At 38.8% G+C, this 26,194-nt stretch overlaps 1 protein-coding gene across 3 annotated transcripts in view; it reads left to right on the top strand.

Moving 5' to 3' along the window:
- The first annotated feature begins 8,636 nt into the window (after nt 1–8,636).
- The window catches only part of LOC126724195 (G-type lectin S-receptor-like serine/threonine-protein kinase RLK1), a 50,214-nt gene continuing 32,656 nt past the window's right edge, over nt 8,637–26,194 (top strand). Inside the window, exon 1 of one of the 3 annotated variants that reach the window (XM_050428614.1) lies at nt 8,637–8,787. In XM_050428614.1, coding sequence (XP_050284571.1) covers nt 8,740–8,787 — 48 coding nt within the window. In that variant the 5' untranslated portion in view covers nt 8,637–8,739. Of the gene's footprint in view, nt 10,088–26,194 lie in introns of all 3 variants that reach the window. The other 2 variants (XM_050428627.1, XM_050428625.1) reach the window with 2 other exon arrangements.

Genomic DNA, 26,194 nt, shown 5'->3' on the forward strand with positions numbered 1-26,194 from the left:
TCTAATTTGAAAAGTCAACAAAGGTAGCTATTCGTTTTGAAAAGTCAACAAAGGTAGCTATTCGTTTTGAATTAGATGTTGACTGTCAACAAAGGAGCTATTCAATCAAGGAGAAAACAAGGGCATTTATAAAATAACTAGTCACATGTCCGCGCGTTGCATGTGATAATTTTTTTAGGGTGATCTCATTAAATATTTTAATTCTATAATTTTAGTTATCAACTATTGGTTTTTCTTTAGTTTTTAAGTAAATAAAAACCATAAATATACCTTTTTTTTTTAACCTTTACATATTATATATATATATATATATATTATAAATAAGGTTAAATGAAATATCAAAAAAGAGATTTTAAAGTTTTCTAACGTTATTTCTTATGTAATTTCTATTATTACCAGAGAACATCTTTTTTTTAGTTATGATTAGAAATATAGTTAGAGTATGATTAGTTTTAAGTTTAAATTTAGTACTATGATTGTATTTTTTTTTTTTTTTTGTAAGTGAATTTTATTGAACTAAATTAAGCTGGAATACATCTTCCAAATCCATAGGTAGTTCTTCTACCCATACACCAGTGTCTACAAATACAACTGCTTTTCTAGCTAAGGCCTGTGCCAAGTTGTTGCCCTCCCTCCTTATATGTTGAAAGCTGCAACTCAATAGGGAAGAACTAAGACTTCGTATCTCCTCAATAATATGACCAAACAGAGTATGGCAAGCCTCCTTCGTATTAATAGCTTTTATAATCCGTAGGCAATCCCCTTCAAAAATAACTTTGAATAGATTCAGCTCCCTTGCTAGTGTCACAGCCAGAGACGCCGCAAGAACCTCTGCATGCTCCACCGATTGAGGAAAAGCTATTTTCTGACTTAGAGCACCAAATAATATTTCCATTGCAGTCCCTAATCACCACACCTAGGCTAGCCACATTGCAATTATTGAATAAAGCTGCTTCAAAGTTTGCTTTATAAAAATCCACTGGAGGCTTTGTCCATCACACTAGAGAAGTTTGCACCGTTGATCTGGGAGGTTGTTTATGGATATCAAAGAACTCCACCACTAAATCCTTTGCCCTACTACTGATCCCATGGAGAGGCCATGATGGTTGCTGCACTCGAATCTTATTCCGTTGCTGCCATAAGCTCCAAGCTATGGTTGAGAAGAGAGCAATTGAGTAAAGTGAGCCCTAATCGAGTATAGCCTCAAGGAGGTCTATGAAAGACCGATATCCTATTTGGTACAGTCGAGAAAAACAGGGTACCTATTTCCATACAGCCTTGGCTTGGTCACATAACCATAGCGCATCTAGAACCGTTTCCTACTGTTCATCACAAAGAGAGCATGTCTCATCCAAAGGGATTTTTAGACGAACCAGATTTTGTTTTGAAGGCAAGGAGTCTTTTGCTTCTCTCCACATGAAGTGCCTGATTTTTTGGGGAGCTCTGATCTTCCAAATACCCCTCCATACCTTCAAATCTTCCCTAGCAGACAATGAAGGAGCTCTATTGATCACCTCTGTTGCGAGCATTTGATAGGCAGACTTGACCGAGTAACAACCATACGGTGACTTAGGCCACATGAGGCAGTCCTCATTACACAGATCACTCACATAAATTTTTCTTATCAAGTCAGCTTCCTAGGGATAAAAGGAGTTCTACAGCACCTCCGTGTTCCACATCTTTGTATTGGGATAAAAGAGATCACACACCCTATTCAGCTCTGCATCGATTCTTGGTGATATCACTCTGCTCATACCAGGTTCGAGTAGCCAATTATGATCCTAGATGCTAATTTTTTGCCCATCCCCCACTCTCCAAATAGCTCCTCTTTGTATTACCTGCCTGGATTGCAGAATGCTCCTCCAAGCATAGGAGCATTTTGTAGGAATTGGTGCTTCCAAAATATTACCCTCTGGAAAATATTTAGCATTGAACACCTTGTACAGCAGGGTATTTTTTTGATGGATGAACCTCCAAACCTACTTTGCAAGCATGGCCTTATTGAAATTTTGGATATCACGAAACCCCATGCCTCCAACCGATTTTGAAGAACACAGCGTACTCCATTTTACCCAATGGATCTTCTTTCCCTCACCACTTCCCTACTAGAACTTTTGGATCATAGTCTCATTGTCTTTACAAAGACTAACCGATAGCTTGAACACATTCACAAAATAGGCTGAGATTGATTGAATCATTACTTTTATCATGACTTCTTTACTAGCTCAAGAGAGTAACTTCTCTTTTCATCCTTGCATTTTTGACCAAATTCATTCTTTGATTTGAGTGAAGCAAGCTTTCTTATTCCTACCTACAAAAGAAGGTAATCTCAAATACTTCTCATAATGTTGGGTGGCCGGGAGACCAAGGGAGACTTTGATTGCTTCTTGGGTAGCATCATCTAAATTTCTACTAAAGAATAGAGTAGTCTTATCCTTGTTCGCCATTTGACCTAAGGCAGCTTCATAGGTGTTCAAAATATTTTTTATTTGGTCACACTCTACCAAGTTGGCCCTGCAAAATAATAGACAATCATCTGCAAAAAGGAGGTGAGTAATCTTTGGGCCCTTTCTTTATATTGAGAAACCATGAATGTCCCCATCATTAGCTGCTTTTCAAAGGATAGCATGTAGACCCTCTGCACAAAGAAGGAAGAGGTAAGGAGACTGTGGGTCTCCTTGTCTTAGTCCCCTATATGAGGTAATCATACCTTGTGGCTCCCCATTTACCAAAATGGAATATGTCACCGTAGTGATGCATTCCATGATCAAAGATACCCATGAGTTCTGGAAACCCAATTTCAAAAGAATTTTCTCCAGAAAAACCCATTCCACCCTATCGTATGCTTTACTCATGTCTAATTTTAAAGCCATGTAACCTGATTTTCTTGTACAACTTGTCTTCATATGATGCAAGGATTCAAAGGCAATCAAAACATTGTCAGTAATCAATCTACTAGTAGTGAAGGCACTTTGTGTTTCTAAGATAATATTATTGAGAAAAGGTTTAAGCCTATTTGCTATAACCTTGCTGACAATTTTATAAATTACATTGTATAAGCTTATAGTTCGAAATTCATAAAGTCTTTCTGGATTTTTTACTTTTGGAATTAAAGTAATAAAAGTATGATTTATGAAATTTAAAAGAGATCCAGAATTAAGACAAGATAGGACAACTTGAGAAATATCCATACCCACATCAGTCCAGTAAGTCTGATAAAAGAGTAGTGGCATGCCATCTGGCCCAGGTGCTTTTAAAGGTGCCATCTCCTTTATTACCAACTCCACCTCTTCTATTGTATACATGGTTGTGAGCTTTGAGTTCATCTCCCCCTTGACTACTTCCTAAACTCCATCCATAATGCTATCAAGGTTGTGAGGATTGGATGTTGTGAACAAACCAGCATAGAAGTCTGTAAGCATTTTTGTAAATAATCCCTCCTTTGGATGCCATATTCCTTCACTATTTCGAAGTCCCTTAATGAAATTTCTTCACTTCCGTTGAGTTGTTGTCCCATGAAAGAACTTTGTGTTCTTATCTCCACTTTTGATCCATTGTAGTTTTGATCTTTGGTGCCACATTTGTTCTTCTTTTTCACATAATTCATTTAGCTTTGCCTTCAATCTCACTACTACTTGGTCATTACCATCCCTAACCGAAGTCAACTCAGCATTCCATAACTTTTCCTTGGTCCGCTTGATCTGTTGTTTGACATTGCCGAAATGGGCCCTACTCCACTACTTTAACATCTTCTTGCATTTTCTTAACTTCTCTGTTGCTTTGAACATAGGGGTACCATCGACTTGGTATGCCTATGCTCTAGAAACCGTGTTACCACAACTTGGGTCCATCAACCACATTGCTATGAAACTAAACAATCTTCACTTCCACTTCTAACTCTCCCCATTCAGATCAAGGGCAAGTAGCAGGGGTCTATGATACGATGTAAAATAGTGAAGGTGTTTTACTCTACCCGTAGGGAACCTATCCAACCACTCGTAATTTGCAACTCCTCTATCCAACAATTCCCAAATTAGTTCGCCTCTCTTTCTTCCATGCCAAGTAAACTCTGGTCTCGAGAAACCCAAATCAATAAATCCACAATCATCTAGTGCATCATGAAATGATTGCATTAAGTTATGGAAGTGTGGTGCACCTCCCCTTTTATCAACCACCTCCAATAGCTTGTTAAAATCTTTGAAACAACACCATGGGAGCTTCGGTTTTGAGCTCAACATCCGTAGCATGTTCCACCCTCCCTTTCGCCTACTTGTCTTAGGTTCTCCATAGAACCCTGTCAATTGCCAAGCTCTCTCTGAACCCCCATGCACAATAGCATCGATATGGTAGTTCAAAAGTTGTCCACCCAAACCATATCCTCATCCTTCCATAAGAGAGCCAATCCATCTCCTAAACCTGTACTAGGGACAGTGAAGCATCCATCAAATTTTAACTAGCACCAAACCCATTCCATTCGCTCCTGATCTGACCATGTTTCTGATAAAAACACGATCATAGGACCTTGTGCTTGTACTATATCTACAAGGTCTTGAGCTACATGGCGATTCCCAAACCCCCAGAAGTTCCATGCTAGGAGATTCATTGATCCTAGCGGGGCTGGGACCCAACCTCTGCCGATGATAATGTGCCTGCCTTTGCCAATTTTTCCTACTCCTTTCTGTTATCCCATCTTTTGCATCGTCATCCCTAGAAAATCTTTTTTTTAACAGTGAAGAGTTTTGTCCACTGGGCTCACCTCTATTCTGCTCTCTATAGACCCAGCCCCGTCCTTTTGTCTTACCTTCTTTTTTTGCTGTAGCATAAGTGGAGTTAGAGCCCAAAGCTTTTGGCCCAATAACCTCAGAATCCCCTATTAGGCTTGAATAGCTTTTTGAACCACTATTATCAGGTATTCCCACACTTATTTTTATGTTATCAAACTTTGAGAGCTCATTATCAATATCCTCTAACTGCTTCATAAAATCTGCTTGCTAATTATTCTTGGTTGAATTTAAAAAAATCTTATATATATATATATATATATATATATTGTATCAACTATACATTGTTAGAAAATAATCACATCATTTTAAGAATGGTTTGACACTAACACTTAATAAGTTTCATATACTCTTTTTGTTATTCACTCCAAAAAAAAAAAAAAACACACACACACACACACACAAAGTGGAGTCATTTGGCTGAATATTGCAAAAAATCGAGTTTATTTGTGATATGAGTACTGTTCAAAGTTATTTGGAAAATTGAGGAGAGAAGTAAATTTCGGCAACCCCGTTGCCGAAATTCTAACAAAAAAATGATGAGAGAGGATAGAGAAATGATGTGGTAGTAGAGTGAGAAAAGAATTGAATTTCGGTAATGAAGCTACCAAAATTCCTTCTGCTTGAATTCGAAGTGCCCAAAGGAGAAGTGCTTGAAAGGAAAAAAACCAATTGTGGCAACCAAGTTGCCGAAATTGTAGGGGAGAAAAATAGGAATTGTGGCAACTAAGTTGCCAAAAATAAAAATTATGGCAGCCAAGTTGCTGAAAATGAGAGGGAAAAAAAATTGTGGCAACACAATCAAATAATAATAAATAAATACAAAATAACAAGAAGTTGCCGCAAAAAAAAAAAAAAAAAAAAATGTTAGCATTCAATTCTCCTTTACTTGAGCAATATTGTGTAAGGATGGCAATGGGGTGGGGCGGGGCCGAAGGATGGGGTCTTCGTTCTGCCCCGCATGGTTTTGTCTTGTCTCATCCCCGTCATGCGGGCCCCCGCCCTGCATGACGGGGAATACTTTCTCACCCCATCTCCACCCTTTGGAGCCCCACGAAGCCCCGCCCCACCCCATAAAACTCTACTTTTTGTTAATTTGTCCTACAACTAATACAATTTTTTTAATGAAACCTATTTCATTAATAAAAATATACTTGAAATTACAACTAAATTTATCCCATCAAATCAAATCAAATCAATTTTTAGAAAAAATTGAATAATATATCCAAGTGTTTAACATGACAATCATTAAAAAAAAAAAATAAATAAAAATCTTATAGTATAACACATAACAAAATAAAGGCAGAGAATCACATTGGGTAAAATAAAATATGTTAATATTAATATGTTTGTTTAAATAGTAGGGTCTTAGGGTATGAAAAATTTATAATTATAACCTTTAGTAACGTGACGCGGGGCGGGGTGGTTCTAAAAAGCCTAAACCCATCCCCGCCCCGCCCCTCCCCGTGGTGCGGGGCTAAAATCTTGCCCCATCTCTGCCCCATCGCCTTTGCGGGATGAGAAAAACCTGCGTGGGGCAAAGCGGGGAAGGGCAGGTTAAGCGGGGCGGGGAAAAATTGCCATCCCTAGTACTGTACAAGAGCAGCAATATTGGAATTTATATATATTATTATTATGATTCTAAAAAAAAAAAATTATTATAATAAATTATGTTGAACTTGCCATCTTTTTTAGAAATGCGGTGCAGGAGTCCACCAAAGTGAGAGTGTTGAAGGTTTAAGTAGCACTCTTTTGTTTTGTTTGTTTGTTTGTTTTTTTTTTTTTTTTTTTTCCTCTTATTTTCGACAACTTGGTTGCTACCATCCTTTTTTTATCCCTTTTTTTTTCTCTCTCCTCTTGAATTTCAGCAACTTGGTTGCCACAATCCTTTTTTTCTCTCTCCTCACTCCTCTTGAATTTCGGCAACTTAGTTGCCATAATTGGTTTTTTCCTGAGCAGTTCTCCTTTGGGCACTTCCTCCTTTTGGCACTTCATGGACATCGATCTGGGTAGTAGAAATCGGGCAAAAGGAATTTCAGTAACCTCATTACTGAAATTCAATTCTTTTTTCACTCCACTGTCACATCATTTCTCTCTCCTCTCTCATCCTTTTTTGCTAGAATTTTGGCAACGGGACTACCGAAATTTGCTTCTCTCCTCAATTTTCTAAATAATTTTGAACAGTACTCATATCACAAATAAATTTAATTTTCAACAATATTCAGTCAAAAGACTCAACAAATTGTAAATTGTCATACAACCTAATTATAAAAGTATTCGATGTTATTAGAAAGCTAAAGAAGTTTTTATCTTTCTATTTAGTATCTATTTGGATTCACATGACATTTTACTTCTGCGTGTTTTCTCTTTTTTTTTTTTGTTCTTTTTTTTTAAGCATCCAAACAGTCTCTTAGAAGTTGTTTTAGTCTCTAATAGAATGAAATATTATATATCACTGGAAAATTTTGCCAATAAGTTAAATATGTTGTCTTTTCACGTCAAAGTGATATTGATGCTACATGTAACCTACACCTATGTTAATGGCAAGAAAAGTCCATGAAAAGGCTACAAAATACGGCATTGGGAAGTAATTGATGAGTAGGTGGGCGTTGGGGAGGGATTTTTTTTTTTTTTTTTGACTGAAGGGGAGGGATTGAATAAGCTGTGACTATGGATTTATGAGGGGAATGTGGGCTTTGGGAAGGATTTATGATGGTGTAAAGATCTTGCCGTTGTGAAAGAGGGAGAGAGATGAGCTCAAAGGCGCTGCATGGGGCTTGCAGAAAAGTGTTCGGCGTGACTTGTGAAGCGGGTAGAGAGAGAAAAGAGGGGCTGCATGCGTTCGAGAGAGGGATCCGTTGAGATGTTGTCTAATCCAAATGGACCTCATGCTTTTTAAAATATTTATATTAGTACTTTGCAACCTGAAAATCGTTACGAGAAACCTTTTAAATTTAATGTTTAATCACCTTAAAATGAAAATGTAATTTAAACATCTAAAAAAAGTCAGATCTAACTTCTGTCCAATGGCCAATGTCACTGGACGCATTGGATATACTATACGTGTTTAATCTTAAACACATGTCGCGTATCTAACGTATCCAACAACCATTGACCACTGAACAAAAATCAGACCCAAAAAAATCATACCTAACACTTTTTTTAACAACAATTTTAAATATTTAAATATTAAAAACGGTTGCCAAATAGATTTTTATGTTTTCGTACTTTGTCTTGAACGTACCATAGTTGCTTCTGTAGTTCTGTTACAAACCTGTATATATACCGCAACAGCTACAAAATACGGGGAAGACACTAAGTTTTAGCTTTAGTGCGTTCAGAGACGAGTTAGAAATTTTGGTATGAAGGGTTGAGATGTGATGCTAACATATTAGTTAAGACAAATCTTTATATGCATATATAAATTAATTTATTAAGAGAATTTATTATCTTCTAAATTTTAATAAGTATATAAAAGTTATGTATTTTATGTATTTTTTTTATTAAACATGTACAAAAATTTATTATTTTTATCTAGTTTAATTTGTTAAACTTCTTAATTTATATGATTTTAATATAATTTCTCTTTTTTTTAAAAGCATTATTGAAATAACTCAAAATTTGAAATAGCAAACTTCAATTTTTACATATTACTTTTTTTTTTAAATGTAAATAATATAAATACAATAAAATAATTTTTTAAAATTTTGAGAGGTTTCCTCCTTGCGTTCAAGCTGATACACGTGTCATCTGATACACCCACAAATTTTTTCGTGGTCCTAGCGTTTTTCAGATAATGAAGCAGGGTTGAAGCTAACAAATCAAAGTCGTTTGCTTGACGTAGACCAGTACTAGATTTTTGTGTGTGTGTGTGTGGATTAACAATAGTAGTCTTAGTAGATTATCTTTTCATCATAGCTAGGCTATTTTATTCAAGTCCCTTTATTTTTTCTGTTGTATGAACCCAATTCACTCTGACAGTATCATGGTATTTGCTCTTCCTCACCTTCTTGTTCTCTTACTAATTCTGCTACCAATTTCTTCTATTGCACAAAATAATGGTAGTGTTACTGTTGGCAACTCTCTCACAGCCACTGACAACACCACTTCATGGCTATCACCTTCTGGTGAGTTTGCCTTCGGATTTCGTCCTCTCAACCAGACAGATCTCTTCCTTCTTTCTATTTGGTTTGACAAAATACCAGATAAAACCGTAGTTTGGTATGCTAGAGTAGATAACCCTGTACCAAGGGGATCAAATGTGAAGCTAGATGCTGACAATGGGCTAGTCCTTACTGGTCCTCAAGGGGATGAGTTATGGACAGCTAATACAATTGTTGGTACTGTAGCCTATGGCGTTATGAGCAACACAGGCAACTTTGTACTTCAAGATAGCAGCTTTAATAACTTATGGGAGAGCTTCAAGAATCCCACCGATACATTGTTGCCTTCACAAATTGTGGAAAGATCAGCTGGGGTGGTGCTTTATTCTCGACAATCAGAGACCAACTTTTCCAAAGGGAGGTTTCTGCTAAAGCTGCAGGATGATGGGGATCTTGTGCTCAATACCATAAACTTGCCCACGGATAATGCTAATGACCCTTATTATAATAGTGAAACTGTTGCTAGTGTTAATGATTCGGGTACTGCTGGTAAACAACTGGTGTTCAACAATTCAGGCTACATTTACATTCTGAGAGAGAACAACCAAACGTTTCGTCTAAGCCAGGTAAAGCCAGACTCAACTGCTGATTTCTATTTTAGAGCTACTATCAACTTTGACGGAGTTTTCACTCAATATTCTTACCCAAAGACATCCAATGCCAATGGAAGCTGGACTTCGCTCTGGTCTATTCCAGAAAATATTTGTCGCGCTACTGTTTCAAACTCAGGCAGTGGCACTTGTGGATATAACAGTATCTGCACCCTTAAATCAGATCGAAGGCCGAAGTGTGATTGCCCCATGGGTTACTCCTTACTTGATCCAAATGACCAGTATGGCAGCTGCCAGCCAGTCTTCATACAAGGCTGTCAAGAAGACAAGCAAGATCCTGGAAAAAATCTGTATTATTTTGAAGTGCTAATAAATACAGATTGGCCAAACGCTGACTACGCGTTCCTCAAGCCTTATACTGAAAATCAATGCAAACAGTCATGCATGGAAGATTGTATGTGTGCTGTTGCCATTTTCAGATTAGGTGATAGTTGTTGGAAGAAGAAGCTACCTCTCTCTAATGGTAGAGTGGACAGCAGCATTAATGGTGGGAAGGTTTTTATCAAAATCAGAAACGGTAGTTCCATCCCACCTCTGGGTCCTCACTTTCCAAATAATCCAGAACCAAGGAAGAAGAATCAGGACAATTTGATCCTCGTGGGGTCGGTGCTTCTTGGTGGCTCTTTGTTTGTTAATATTATATTAATTGTTACAATTTGTGTAGGTGTTTTCTTCATTTACCATAAGAAGCTCAAAAGACCTATGACTATGAGCAGTGTTAATTCTTCGGAGACAAATATGCGATGTTTTACTTACCAAGAACTTGTAGAAGCTACAGATGGGTTCAAGGAAGAATTGGGAAAGGGAGCTTTTGGTGTTGTTTACAAAGGAGCAATAAAAATGGGTTCTAGTGTTCCTGTGGCAGTCAAGAAGTTACATAGTTTAGTTCAAGATAATGAGAGAGAGTTCAAGACTGAGGTGAATGTGATTGGTCAAACACATCACAAAAATCTGGTTCGTTTGTTTGGATTTTGTGATGAGGGATTCCAACGATTGCTGGTATATGAGTTCTTGAGCAATGGCACTTTGGCAAGTTTTCTTTTTGGAGACTTGAAACCCAGTTGGAAGCAAAGAATCAGTATTGCTATCGGGATTGCAAGAGGACTCTTGTACTTACATGACGAGTGCAGCACCCAGATTATTCATTGTGATATAAAGCCTCAAAACATACTTCTTGACAACTATTACAATGCTCGAATAGCTGACTTTGGATTAGCAAAGCTTTTGATGATGGACCAAAGCCACACTCGTACTGCCATCAGAGGAACAAAAGGATATGTTGCACCCGAATGGTTTAGGAATATGCCAATCACTACCAAAGTAGATGTTTATAGCTTTGGTGTCATGCTACTAGAGATAATTTGCTGCCGAAAAAGCATAGATGGGGAGACAATTGAGGAAGAAAAAGCAATTTTGACTGATTGGGCTTATGACTGCTATAGGGGAGGAGTATTAGATGCTCTGGTTGAACATGATGTGGAGGTCTTAAATGACAGAGAGAAGCTGGAGAAGTTTGTCATGGTTGCCATTTGGTGCATTCAAGAAGATCCATCTCTTAGACCTACCATGAGGAGGGTAACACAAATGCTTGAGGGTGTTGTTGAAGTGCTTGTTCCACCTTGCCCGTGTCCTTTTAGTACGACAGTAACTATGTCTTAGTAGTTACTCTCTTTTGCAATATGCTATCGTATATCTTTTGTTTGTAGTTGAGTTTGTTTTTGGTCTGTTGCTATAATGATCTTTGTTATTTTTGTTCATGTGCTCCAAGTTGTTTATCTGTAGAAGATACTAGATATGTTTCCTTAGTTTTTCAGATATGAAGAAGTTTATTAATCAATAGTGTCACTAATTCCTATGGAAAGTTTGTTTTCAACCACAAATAAAAGGTTTGATAAACTGTGTTCTGTCTTTTGTTTCTATGAGTTTCTTGTTTCTTTTCCCGCGTGGTTGTGATTTTGCTCTCCGTTGTATTGTAAATCTTTTGTGTTTGTGCGTATAGGAAGTTATTCGCTTATCAAACACCAGAAAAAAGAAGAAGAAAAAAGATGAATAAGAGGGAAGAAAAATAAAAACAAAAAGCTTGCGATGATATTGAGACAGATTAATCCTTGTTTTGAAGTAAAATATTTTCATTAATTTTAGGTATTTGTTTTGTTGTAAAATATTGGTAAAAGAGTAATACATTTTCGGTCAACTTAAAATTAAAAACTCAAGGAAAACAACAAAATCTGAAGCACATCAATTTTACAAAATAGCCTATTAGTTATGACGGTAGAGATACCTGAAGAACATATTAGATTTTGATAATTATGCCAAATCAATTGCATCTTAAATCGTCAGTATCTTGATGCAACTGAGCTAAGGTATAGCTACAAAGCAAAATTTTTTAGTTTCGGTACTTCCAGTTAATTATCTATTCTTTTGAAATAAAGAAAAAATGGAGGTATAATAAGTCGATCTGAACTATATATAAGTAATTATAGAGAACTTAGTTGACAATAGTTGTTAATTTTATGGGTATATCAACATAATATAACTTGTGCAAATGTTGCATGGGCTTATAATTTTTTTTTTTCTTTTTCACTTTCAATTATTTGTGCACCCTCTCTTCCAGAAGTTCAAAATTCCAACAGAAACAGTTAGCCTACCCAAGGTGATAAATAAAGGTACCCTCCTGTGATTTATAATTTCTTTCCTATCTAAGTTAAGCTTCCTGTGTTTAGAGTCATGTAGTTGCGATGCAAACCACACCAACATGCAAACTGCAAATTCATAATTAATGTGAAATGCAAATTCAATTTGATGTAAAAGTACTTGCAAACAGAAAACTTCAATAATTGTTTCCAATTAAATGACCAAGCATGCCACTTCACTTTCCATTGCAATACAATGTTGTTTTCTTTTTGCGCCAGTGACTTGTCAATTGAGGGATTGAGATTAGGTTGTACAATGCAATAGTTTTTAAAGAACGCTATTCAGACCTTTACAATCACAAAAGACCAATTCTAAACCAAAGCATACTAAACCCAAAAAGAAGCTAGACTAGACTTTTCTAACAAGCTAGTGATCACATTTGAGGCCCACCCTTTTGGTCTGAGCCTGGAGCATTGCTTCGAAAGTACCTAATTTTTTTCATACACGACCAGGAGTAATCCTATCTAAAATTCCTCACACGTATACCCAAATTTTCTTCATCAACCCATGCATGCAGCAAACATATCAAGATCAAGGTAAACACTTAGAGCAGAAGAAGCCAGGTTCAACATGTGGAGCAGAAGTTCAAGAAGTCATCTCAGAAGCTCTTGTCGTTTAAGTAGCTGTATTTGTTTTGATTAGCAGTATACGACTTGTAGTTTTAGTTTTTACTTTCTTCCATTAGTAATTACACGTGTGTAGGTTGGTTACTTACACGTGAGAGAAGTTGTTAGTTGGTTATTCTGATCTGTTAGCTTAGCACAGTGCTCAGTGCTCTGTTTCCGTTCCTAGCTGATCTTGGTGATGTATATAAAGACACAAAGTAAATTAATCAAGGTAATTCAGTTTTTCCCAATTCTTTCTTTTCTCATATGGTATCAGAGCACCTAGAAAGCTTGAAATTCTAGGGTTTTACAAATTTGGGAATTTCTCTCTCATCGTCCACCATTGTTGCTCTTCTCAAGCTTTTCCAAGCTTTCCTAAAATCTTCTCAAGCTTTTTCTTTGCCTTAATGGCTGACACAACAACTAATACTTCCACCACTGCATCTTCATCTTCTTCGCAAGACTCATATAATCTCAATGATCCCCTGTTCTTACATCCAGGAGAAAATCCAGGGGTTGTTCTCACTTCTCAGCCTCTGGTTGGAGAAGAAAATTATTCTGCTTGGGCAAGATCAGTGAGAAAGTCTTTGATTGGTAAAAATAAGCTTGGTTTTATAGATGGTTCTATAACCATTTCTTCTCCACTCGTGAATTCACCAACGGCTGTTCAAGCGTGGATTCGTGCTGATAATATAGTTGGTACTTGGATCATCAACTCAGTATCACCAAAACTTCAGGGTAGTATCATTTACAGAGATACTGCTTTTGAGATTTGGACTGAGCTTCGAGACACATTCAGTCAAGGAAATGGAACCAAGGTTTTCAACATCCAGAAGCAAATTGCTGAGTTCCATCAGGGAGAACAATCACTCACTGATTATTTCACTCAGCTTAAGGTCTTGTGGGATCAGCTTCAGAATCTTAGTCCATTTCCTCAATGCACCTGTGGCAAGTGCGTGTGCAATGTTAATCAGAGGTTGAAGGATCTTCAAATCAAAGAAGCAACAATGAAGTTCCTTATGGGAGTCAATGATGTGTTTTCTCAAGTCAGAACACAAATTTTGCTCATGGATCCACTGCCTTCTGTTAATAAGGCTCATTCTTTGTTTATCCAAGAGGAAATGCAAAGATCAGTTACTAATCCTGTTAGAGTTGAGTCTACGGTTTTGGCTGCCAAGAGCTCAAGCACAAATCCAAAAGGAAAAGAAAGGCCATTGTGCACTCACTGTGGAAAGTTGGGACACACTGTGGAAAAATGTTATAAGCTCCATGGTTTTCCACCTGGCTACAAATTCAAGAACAGGAATATGATGGCTCATCAAGTTTCAGCTGTTGCAAATCAGTTCCAGGGTCATAATTAGTTCCAAGGCCATCACTTGGCTACTAATACTGATCATAATCCTATTACAAATTAGTTTCAAGGGCATTGTTTGGCTCCAAATACTGAGTATAATCATTTTGTCACTGCTCAAGCACCTGCATTTACTCCTGATTAGTATCACCAGCTTCTGTCATTGATTGGAGCTCACCAAACTTCAACAGTTCAAGAGCCTCACAAAGTCAATGCCGTTTCATTGCCATCCAATACAGTTGCAGGTACTATTTCTTGTTCACCACATTCAGTCTTTTCTGCTAAGGTTGTGAATAGAAAGGCTTTTGGTGCTGAAACTTGGGTTATAGATACTGGTGCAACAGATCACATAGTTTGTTCAATGCATTTATTGACTTCTTTTACTGCAATTTCACATTCTGTGGTTGAATTACCCAATGGGGAGGCTGCACTTGTGACTCATGTTGGTACAATTAAGCTTTCCTCTCATATTACCCTAACAAATGTCCTTTGTGTGCCTTCATTTTCCTTTAACTTGATATCTGTTAGTGCCTTGACTCAATCTCAACCCTTTTGTCTTGTATTTCTGTCCAATTATTGTTTTATATAGGCCCTTACCTATTGGAACACAATTGGAATGGGCAGAATGCATGATGGACTCTATCTGTTACAAGCCTCTAGCCTTTCTCAAGCTTCCAAGTCTCTTGATGATTTTCTTCTCAAGAATAAGTATAGTTCTTTCACTGCTTTTTCCTCTTCTGTTTCTCATGCCAACTTGTATTCTCTATGGCATTCTAGGCTAGGACATCCATCTGATATGAAAGTTCATGCTTTAAGTCATCTTTTTCCTTTCTTGCAAAATTGTTGTACCAAAGACTGCATTGTATGCCCTTTGGCAAAGCAAAAGAGACTACCCTTTCCTTTTGACAATAAAAGAGCTATTCATTCATTTGATCTTGTTCACATGGATGTTTGGGAGCCATTTTCCATTCCTACTACTGCTGGACATAAATACTTTCTTACAATTGTAGATGATGCATCAAGAGCCACTTGGGTTTTCCTCATGAAAGCTAAATCTGAAGTTAGGCCCTTGATTGTCTCATTCTACAATATGGTCCATACTTAATTTCAAACCCCTATTAAATCCATTAGAACTGATAATGCTTTAGAGTTTAACATGTTTGATTTTTACACCTCTAATGGCATTATTCATCAGCAAAGCTGTGTCTACACTCCACAACAGAATTCAGTTGTGGAGAGGAAACATCAGCACATTCTTGCAACAGCTAGGGCCTTGCAAATTCAGTCCAACATTCCTCTTGTTTTCTGGGGTGATTGCATCCTCACAGCTGTCTATTTGATCAATAGACTCCCTACTCCTTTTTTGCATAATAAGTCTCCTTATGAGGTGCTTTTCAATCAAATCCCCTCTTACTCTCACCTCAGGACCTTTGGCTGCCTTTGCTTTGCTACTAATGTCAATCCACATAAACACAAGTTCACCCCTAGAGCTAGGAAGTCAGTTTTCTTAGGATACCCGTTCAATATTAAGGGTTACAAGCTGCTTGATCTTCAATCTCACTCTATTTTCATTCTCTAGGGATGTCATCTTTCATGAAAAGGTGTTTCCTTTTACTTCACACACTCCTCTTCCTTCATCTGCCCTCATTCCTTTGCCTTGTATTCCTTCCATTCCTCATGCCTTACTTGATCCTATATCACCTGTCCATGTTGATTCTTTTGTTCAGATTCATCATGATCTTGACACAGATGATCAAGTATTTCCTGATGTTTTTGATCATGTTGCTCTTGATGTTCCTGATCATATTGTTTCTGTTACTCCAGTTGTGCCTACTGATGTTCCTAGAAGGTCTAGTAGGGTGCCTAAACCTCCATCTTACCTTAAAGCTTATCATTGCAACCAAATTTCTTCAACCATCACCTCCAATCAGTCTCAGTCAGGCACTTCCCATCCCCTTTCTTCTTATCTTTCTTATGCTACTCTATCTCCTACCTACAAATCCTTTTGTTGCTCAATTTGTACCAACACAGAACCTAAGCATTTTTCACAAGCTGCAGCTGATCCTAAGTGGCAAGATGCCATGGATGCTGAAATTGCTGCTTTGGAAGCCAATAATACTTGGACTGTCACTCCTTTGCCTCATGATAAACATCCTATAGGTTGCAAATGGGTTTATAGGATTAAGTATAGGGCTGATGGGGCTATTGAAAGATACAAAGCTAGGTTAGTTGCAAAGGGGTTTACTCAAAAGGAGGGCTTAGATTACCTTGAAACCTTCAGCCCTGTTGCCAAAATGGTTTCTGTGAAGGTTGTGCTTGTAGTGGCTGCTGTGAAAGGCTGGTTCCTTAGCCAACTTGATGTAAATAATGCCTTTCTTCATGGTGACTTGCATGAAGAAGTCTACATGGCTCTTCCACCTGGTTTTCACAACAAGGGGGAGCATGGAGAACAGCTTGTATGTAGATTGAATAAGTCACTTTATGGACTTAAACAGGCCTCCAGACAACGGGTTTCTAAGTTCTCAAACACATTGATTCAACTTGGGTTTACTCAATCTAAGGCTGACTACTCACTCTTCACTAGGCAACAAGGAGATTCATTCATTGCTTTGTTAGTATATGTTGATGACATTCTCATAGCAAGCAATGACAAGGGGCAAGTTGATCAATTTAAGGTGATGTTGAATAAGAAATTCCAGCTGAAGGATTTGGATACATTGAGATATTTTCTTGGTTTGGAAGTAGCTAGGACAGAAAAAGGCATTTCCCTATGTCAAAGAAAGTATGCTCTTGAGATTTTGGAGGATGCAGGGCTTCTTGGGTGCAAACCTGTAAAAGTTCCTATGGATCAAAGTTTGAAGCTCAGCAAACATGAAGGTCTATTACTTGATGATCCAAGGCAATATAGAAGATTGGTGGGAAGGTTGCTGTACCTAAGCATCACTAGACCTTACCTCACCTTTGCAGTCCACAAACTAAGCCAATTTATGGCTAAACCAAGAAAACCACACCTTGAGGCAGCACTTAAAGTTCTGCAGTACTTGAAGAATGAACCGGGTAAAGGTATTTTCTTCTCAGCAAATTCAGAGTTGCATGTAAAAGGTTTTACGGATTCTGATTGGGCTTCATGTCCAGATACCAGAAGATCTGTTACTGGATATTGTATATTCATTGGAGACTCATTAGTTTCTTGGAAATCAAAGAAACAATCCACTGTTTCCAGATCATTAGCAGAGGCAGAATATCGGGCTATGGCTGTTTCAACTTGTGAGGTAGTTTGGATTCTTTATCTGCTAAAAGATCTTCAGGTTAATCACAACAAAGAAGCTTTGTTGTTCTGTGATAGCCAGGCAGCACTCCACATAGGTTCCAATCCTGTTTTCCATGAACGAACGAAACACATAGAAATTGACTGCCATGTTGTAAGGAATAAAGTGTTGGAGAAAGTTATCAAACTTATTCATGTTAGAACTCAATCCCAATTGGTAGATTTGCTCACTAAGGCTTTGAGTCATAAACAATTTTAAGAGCTTTTATCCAAGATGGGACTCATCAACATTTATCAACCTACAGTCCATCTTGAGGGGGAGTATCAAGATCAAGGTAAACACTTAGAGCAGAAGAAGCCAGGTTCAACATGTGTAGCAGAAGTTCAAGAAGTCATCTCAGAAGCTCTTGTCGTTTAAGTAGCTGTATTTGTTTTGATTAGCAGTATACGACTTGTAGTTTTAGTTTTTACTTTCTTCCATTAGTAATTACATGTGTGTAGGTTGGTTACTTACACGTGAGAGAAGTTGTTAGTTGGTTATTCTGATCTGTTAGCTTAGCACAGTGCTCAGTGCTCTGTTTTCGTTCCTAGCTAATCTTGGTGATGTATATAAAGACACAAAGTAAATTAATCAAGGTAATTCAGTTTTTCCCAATTCTTTCTTTTCTCATAAAACACGCATGCAATATCCCTCTCCATCTTGAGTTTACTGTTCTAATAACAGATAATTCTTAAAATTTTAATTCTTATTCTTGCATAATCATCATATCAATGTACTTTTATGGGTAAAGACCCAAAATCGTATATTAGGCCTTGGGCCTTAGGCCTTGGGCTTTATCAGAGGATATAGATTGATTCGAGGAGGAGCAAATAATTACTAGATATCTCCAAACCAGGTCCCATAAGTAGGGAGCAAATGAAAGGTTGTACGAGGAGTAGCTCGTCCTTGGACTTGATGAATATGGTTCAAAGTATGTAATCCAGCAATTAAAGTGACCTTTCAAGAAGTTTCAATAATAGGGATGTGCTTTATGAACATACGAGAAGGAAGGAGACCTAAAAATATCTAAGGGAAAGTTACCACCACCGCATTAAATGCACTGTAGCTACTTTTCTGGTCACATTTTTGTAAAGAATACCTTTGAATAGTGCTACCTTAGCTACTACAACTCACGGAGAACTAGAGAGGGTGTCTGATGGGACAGGTACTCAAGTGAAGGCTCGGATGATCAACAGGTATAAGATGAGGATGGTATGGAGGAGGATATATAGTGGGAAGGATTCTACGTAAAAAGGGGGATCAAAAAAAGAGGAAGAAAACACTATAGTAATCCAAATTGTTTCTGTATTCAACTGTGATCAATATACATAATTATGGCCTCCTCGGACTGAAAGTCTATTAATATCAACACGTTTTGTTTGTGCCTGATTGTCATTTATTCTATATTAGCCGTTGTTCAAATCATTAGGACCTAGTTCTTTGACCCACTCTCTACAAATTTATTGTATTGGGCTCATTGGGATAAGATTCCATATACTTTGGATTTGGGCCACAAATCGGGATCTTACAATTGGCACCGTCTGTGGGGAGAACTTGTCTGGTAGTGAAAACAACAGTCAAATATGGCAAATTCAGGCTCACATCAAGTAGAATCCATGGCATCTCAACATGAAAATCCTTCCACCAATCTTGAACGTAGGAGAGATGGGGAGGGCAACATGCACGTTACGCACACAAGCAAAAGCCATTCTCGAGTTGGGAGTCACGTCTCTCAAGAACAACACAATAAAGCCATGCAAAGGGAAATTGACCAGCTTAAGAAGAAGTTACGCCGTGCACAACGAAAACGAACTCCCACCCTGTCTAATTCCTCCTCCAACGATGAGAAGGATTGCGGTTATCGACGTAGATCAAGGACTCCCCCTAGCGAATCCTTCTCATATGAGGAAGAGCATCATAGTGAACGCCGATGCAAATGCCCCATTCACAAAGGATTGGGAAATTATGCGATGAGCAAAGCTTTGAACCAGATTGCCAAGTCACCGTTCACGCGTAAAATCGAAAGAGTAGCTCCTCCTCGACGTTTCCATCAGTCAACATTCACCATCTATAATGGGTGAACAAACTCGGTGGAGTATGTGAGTCATTTTAATCAGAGAATGACTATCTATTCTAAGGACAAAGACTTGATGTGCAAAGCGTTCCCTTCCAGTTTGGGACCCGTGGCGATGAGATGGTTTGATGGCTTGAAGACGGATTCTATAAATTCCTTCAAGGAGTTCACTTGGGTGTTTGGCTCCCATTTTATCACATGTACCAGGGTCCCTCGGCCCTTAAACTCCCTACTGTCTTTGTCCTTACTAGAAGGGGAAACCCTGAAAATATACTCGGACAAGTACTGGAAGATGTACAATGAGATAGAGGGTGACTTTGAAGATGTCGCCTTCTGTACTTTCAAGAGTGGCCTCCCAATCGAGCATGATTTAAGGAAGTCCTTAACAGGAAAACCAGTCATCAGCCTACGCCAACTTATGGAGCGTATTCACAAGTATAAAAGGGTTAAAGAAGATCAACAACTAGGTAAAGAAAAAGCCAAGGTTATCCCTCAAGAGATTAAGGATTTCAGGTTGGACTGATTCAATAATAACCGACCCCGGAGAGATTTTTCTAGAAAATCAGGGTCTACTAACACCTAGACTGTTAATGCAATATTTCGAGAATTGGTGCATTAGGTTCTAGAGAAGATTAATAAATAAGATGGCCAAAATCCCCTTGAGATGCAATCAAAGCCTTTATTACCAATATCATCAAGATCAGGGGCACACTAGGGAAGATTGAAAGAATCTTTGGGATCATTTGGACTAGCTGGTCCAAGAAGGGAAGTTGAAACAGCTACTGCACCATTCTAGTGGCCAAGCAGGGCAACCAGATTTGGATCCATGGAGAGACTCTTCTTCAAGACCTTCTCTAGGAACGATCAATGTCATCTTCGCTGCCCTCGGTAGGACCGGTTCCTGTCCCTCCAGAGTAATGTCAGTGGCTCGGCTATCAACCGAAGGTAGTAATTCAGAGCCAAAAAGAGTCAGAATAGAGGCCCCGTTAGTCTTGGGCTTCTCAGCCGATGATAAGATCGGAATTATCCAACCCCATGACGATGCTTTGGTGGTCACACTTAGGATAGGGGGTACAATGTGAGAAGAATGTTGGTAGATTAGGGAAGTGCTGTCGAGATAATGTACAAGGGGCAGAATTTGAAACCCAAGGACCTGGCAGCGTACGATTCCCCATTAGTAAGTTTCGAGGGGAAGACAGTTACTCCAAGAGGTCAGATTAGACTACCAATATAGACCGGTTCGAATGTGGTAGAAGTGAATTTCATTGTGGTGGATGCTTATTCACCTTATACGGCTATTGTGGCTAGGCCTTGGCTTCATGCTTTAGAAGCCATTTCTTCTACACTCCACCAAAAGGTGAAATATCCGTCCAATGGCTAGGTTAAAGAGATTATAGGGAATCAATCCATGGCTAGACAGTGCATGGTGGCTGGCATCTTGCATAGGCCCAATACGGAGTCCTCGACCTTTGCTGAAAGGAACTCATAGCAATTAAATACTCCGGTAATGTCCAACAATGAATCAACCAAGGAAGCGAAGTGTGAAGATCTAGAAAAGGTTATTATTGGTGATGATCTGGAGAAGTTTTTTTAGGTCGGCTCCTAGCTGCCTCCCCAAGAGAGATAAAAGCTAATTGAATTCCTGAGAAAAAACGTGGATGTATTTGCGTGGAATGCTTATGAAGCCCCGGGGGTGGACTAAAGCTTCATTTGTCACCACTTGAATGTTAATCTATCTATTACCCCTAAAAAACAACCTCCTCGGCGCTTATCCAGAGAATATTCCGATGCTATCAAAGATAAGGTGATGAAGCTTAAGTAGGTGGGGGCTATCAAAGAGGCTTTCTATCCTGAATGGCTGGCCAATACTATGATAGTAAGGGAAAAGAATGGAAAATGGCAAGTGTGTGTAGATTTCACGGATTTAAATAGGGCTTGTCCGAAAGACCCCTTTCCTATGCCTCAGATAGACCAGCTAGTAGATGCTATTATAGGCCATCTTCGGATGAACTTTTTAGATGCCTTTTGAGGATACCATCAAGTACCGCTAGCATTAGAGGACTAGGAAAAGACAGTATCTGTTACTCCCACTGGAAACTATCACTATAAGGTAATGCCCTTCAGCTTGAAAAACGCAAGACCCACCTATCAAAGGATGATGACTAAAATGCTTGAACCTCAGTTAGGCAAGAATATTGAAGTCTATGTAAACGATATGGTAGTGAAGAGCAAAGTAATGTCCGAGCATGTGGGAGACCTTGAAAGCATTTTTGAAATATTGAGAGACACAAGTTGCGCCTTAATGCCTCCAACTGTTCTTTTGGCGTGGGATAAGAAAAATTCCTGGGCTACATGGTAACCTGCCAAGGAATTGAAGTTAATCCTAATCAGGTTAAGGCGAAAAATGATCTACAACTACCTCAGAAGCCCAAAGAAGTTCAGAAACTAACCGAAATGACTGCTACTTTAAACCGGTTTATTTCTCGGTCCGTAGATAGATGCAGACCTTTCTTCCTATTGATGAATAAATGGAAACGATTTAAATGGACTGAAGAATGTGCTTTGCCATTTCAGCAACTTAAAGAATACCTATCTCGGCCACTTATTATGTCTAGCCTTGAGACGAATGAAGTCTTGTTTTCTTATATTGTAGTGGCCCCCCACGCTGTGAGTTTAGTATTGATACGGGTTAATAATGGAGTACAACAACTAGTCTATTATGTGAGCAAATCACTGCATAAAGTCGAGACTCGCTATCTGCCGCTGGAGAAGCCTATCCTGGCAGTGTTGTATGGTACAAGAAAGCTTCCCCGTTATTTCCAAGTGCATACAGTCATCATCCTAACTCAACTTCCACTCAAGGCCATACTTCAAAGTGATAATTACACGGGGCGGATTGCAAAGTGGGGCACAGTTTTAGGGGCTTTTAACATCAAATACATGCCTTGTACCTCTGTCAAGGGTAAGGTACTGGCAGACCTCGTGGCCGAGTTCATTGAACCCTCATTAGAAGAAATATCAACAACACATAACATGGACAGAAAATCAGTTGGCATAGTATCCCTACAAGAACCTTCATGCTGGAAGGTATACGTTGATGGTGCAGTAAATCGAAGGGGCTCTAGAGTGGGGCTAATTCTGATCTCACCCGAGAAGCTTACCATAGAAAAATCACTAAGATTGGGCTTCTCAACCATAAATACGAAGCCTTGCTAAAGGGAATGTCCATGGTTCAAAGAATGGGAGGAAAGGCAGTAAAGATGTTCTCAGACTCGAGGTTGATTGTCGGCCAGGTGAAGGATGAGCTAGAAGCAAGAGATGAGAGGATGCAAGGGAATTTAAATCAAGTTAGACATTTGCAATCAGGATTTGAATCCTTCATTCTTTTGCACGTCCGTAGAGGTGGAAACACACACGCTGATTCTCTAGCTACGCTGGCAACCTTTTCGGCTCAGAGCCTACCTCAGATTATCCTTATAGAAGACTTGTGTAAACCCACGGAGGCTAAAGGACCAGCGGTTCATGTTCACCAAATCAAGGCAGGGCCCAGCTAGATGGATTTTATAGTTATATATCTAAAAGAAGACATCTTGCCAGAAGACAAATCAATGGCTGAAAAGATAAGGAGAAAAGCGCCTCATTTCTGGTTATTTGAGGACCAAAAATTATAGAATCGCTCTTTTTCTGGGCCATATCTACTCTGTATTCACCCTAAAATGACAGAACTACTCCTTAAGGAGCTGCATGAAGGAATTTGTGGAAGCCACACAGGAGGCAGATCTTTGTCTCATAGAGCCATCACTCAGGGCTACTGATGGCCAAACATGCAGAAAGAAGCACAAGAGTATGTAAAGAAGTGTGATCAATGTCAAAGATTTGCACCAAACATAAATCAGCTAGGAGGAGTTTTGAACCCCCTGTCTAGCCCCTGGCCTTTTGCTTAATGAGACTTAGATATAGTCGACCCTTTCCCCAAAGTAGCAGGGAACAAGAGATATTTGTTGATCGGCACTGACTATTTCACTAAATAGGTTGAAGCTGAACCTTTAGCAAACATCAAAGATGTGGATGCTAAGAAGTTTATATGGAAAAACATTATTACCCGGTTCAGGGTCCCTCATTCCCTCATCTCGGATAATGGTCTTCAGTTTGACAGTAAGTCCTTCAGGAGATACTGCTGCGAGTTGGGAATTACGAATAGATATTATATTCCAGCTTATCCTCAGGGACATGGATAAGTCAAGGCTGTTAATAAGGTCATAGTTAATGGACTCAAGAAAAGGTTGGATGATGTGAAGGGAAAATGGGTAGAAGAACTACCACATGTCTTGTGGACTTATTGAACCACGCCTTGCAGATCAACAGGGGAGACCCCTTTTTCAATGACTTATGGAGCCGAGGCTGTTATTCTTTTAGAGACGGGCTTCCCAACATTAAAGACGAGCTCATTCACTACAAGTAGTAACAGTGAGTTGCTAGAAAGGAGCTTGGATCTTATTAAAAAAAGAAGAGAAAGTGCAATGGTCCAATTGGCATACTACCAACACAAACTCAAACAAAGTTATGATGCCAAAGTAAAGCTAAGGCCATTAGTGCCTGGTGACTTGGTGTTAAGGAAGGTTCTAGGCATTGCAAAGAACCCAGCATTGGGAAATGTAGGACCCAATTGGGAAGGACCATATTGCATCATCTCTGTGGCTGGTTTAGGGGCCTATTTCCTTGAAGATTTAGATGAACATGTAATACCACGCCCATGGAATGTAAACAACCTAAAAAAGTATTATTATTAATGAAAATTTTCTTTATAATTAAATTCTTTTGTAGTGAAAAAGCATCGTACTTCATATTACTCAATCTACCCAAGTGTTAAATAGAACCTAACTCCTGCATGGCTTCTCGGACCACAGGCTTAGGGGAAATTAATCACTGTTGGCATCTATCCCAGTATTAAATAGAACCTAACTCCTGCATGGCTCCTCGAAACACGGACTTAGGGGAAATTAATCATTGTTGGCATCTATCCCAGTATTAAACAGAACCTAACTCTTGCATGGCTTCTTGGACCACAGGGTTAGGGGAAATCAATCACTGTTGGCATCTAACCTAATATTAAACAGAACCTAACTCCTGCATGGCTCATCAAACCATAGGCTTAGGGGAAATTAATCACTTTTGGCATCTAGCCTAGTATTAAACAGAACCTAACTCCTGCATGGCTCCTTGGACCACAGGCTTAGGGGAAATTAATCACTTTTGGCATCTATCCCAGTATTAAATAGAACATAACTCCTGTATGACTCCTCGGACCACAGGCTTAGGGAAAATTAATCACTGTTGGCACCTATTCCAATATTAAATAGAACCTAACTCCTGCATAGCTCCTCAGACCACAGATTTAGGGGAAATTAATCACTGTTGGCATTTATCCTAGTATTAAACAAAACCTAACTCCTACATGGCTTATCAGACCACAGGCTTAGGGGAACTTAATCACTTTTGTCATTTATCCAAGTATTAAACAGATCCTAACTCTTGCATGGCTCCTCAGACCATAGGTTTAGGGGAAATTTATCACTTTTGGCATCTATCCAAGTATTAAACAGAACCTAAGTCCTGTATGGCTCTTCAGACACAGGCTTAGGGAAAATTAATTACTTTTGACATCTATCCCAGTATTAAATAGAATCTAAACACTGCATGGCTTCTCGAACCACAGGCTAAAGGAAAATTAATACTCAAGGGCATATACATAAGTGTTTAAACATATTCTAAGATATGTCAGATCTCTCGAACCACATGTTTAGGTGAAATTAACATTCAAAGGTGTCTTTATAGATGTTAAATAGAGCTCAAAATACAGGGTATATTACATATCCCCTCTAGATTCAATACTTATTGTATGAGGGTTAGCTCATGATATAAGTGGATAATAACTCTCTATTGCTAATACTTAGATTTCTAGAAATTTCAATAATGATTTGTTGTTAGAATATGTTGGAAATGGAGCAACAATAGTTTAAACTCGTTTGCAATAATAATAATAAGTATGAAAAGTGCAAAACGTAAAGATTCAGACAATAGAAGGAAAGGTTCATTCATTAATTTCAAAGAAAATGTATTACAAGCAATGAAATAAATCTCAGGAAGAGAAACAAAAGAAAGTGAAAATCCTACAACTATTTTTTCTTTGGCTAGGGATCCTCCTTAGTAGTGGCAGTCTTGGACCTAGCATCCCCATCTTTAGGTTTCTTGGCTACCTTAGCCTGGGAGACCACATCCCTAATAGTGAAGGTGTCCTCGGACTAACACTACAAGAAAAACGGGCTATTGCGGCGGTCCAGAACCGCCGCTAAAGCCCCAAAAACCGCCGCTAAAGGTACATTCGACCTATAGCGGCGGGTGCTATTGCGGCGGGCCGTCCCGTCGGTGCTGCAGTGCCGCTATAGGTATATTGCGGCGGTCGTTAGAAGCGCCGCTATAGATGCACCTTTTAGCGGCGGGTGAAGGTTTACTGCGGCGGGCATAAAACCGCCGCAATATGTCTTCAGAATTCATGAGATGGACTTTTAGCGGCGGGATAATGCCCGCCGCTATTGGTATACTTGTA

The sequence above is a fragment of the Quercus robur genome, chromosome 1 (genome assembly GCF_932294415.1).
Source record: "Quercus robur chromosome 1, dhQueRobu3.1, whole genome shotgun sequence".
In the NCBI taxonomy this organism is placed as follows: domain Eukaryota; kingdom Viridiplantae; phylum Streptophyta; class Magnoliopsida; order Fagales; family Fagaceae; genus Quercus; species Quercus robur.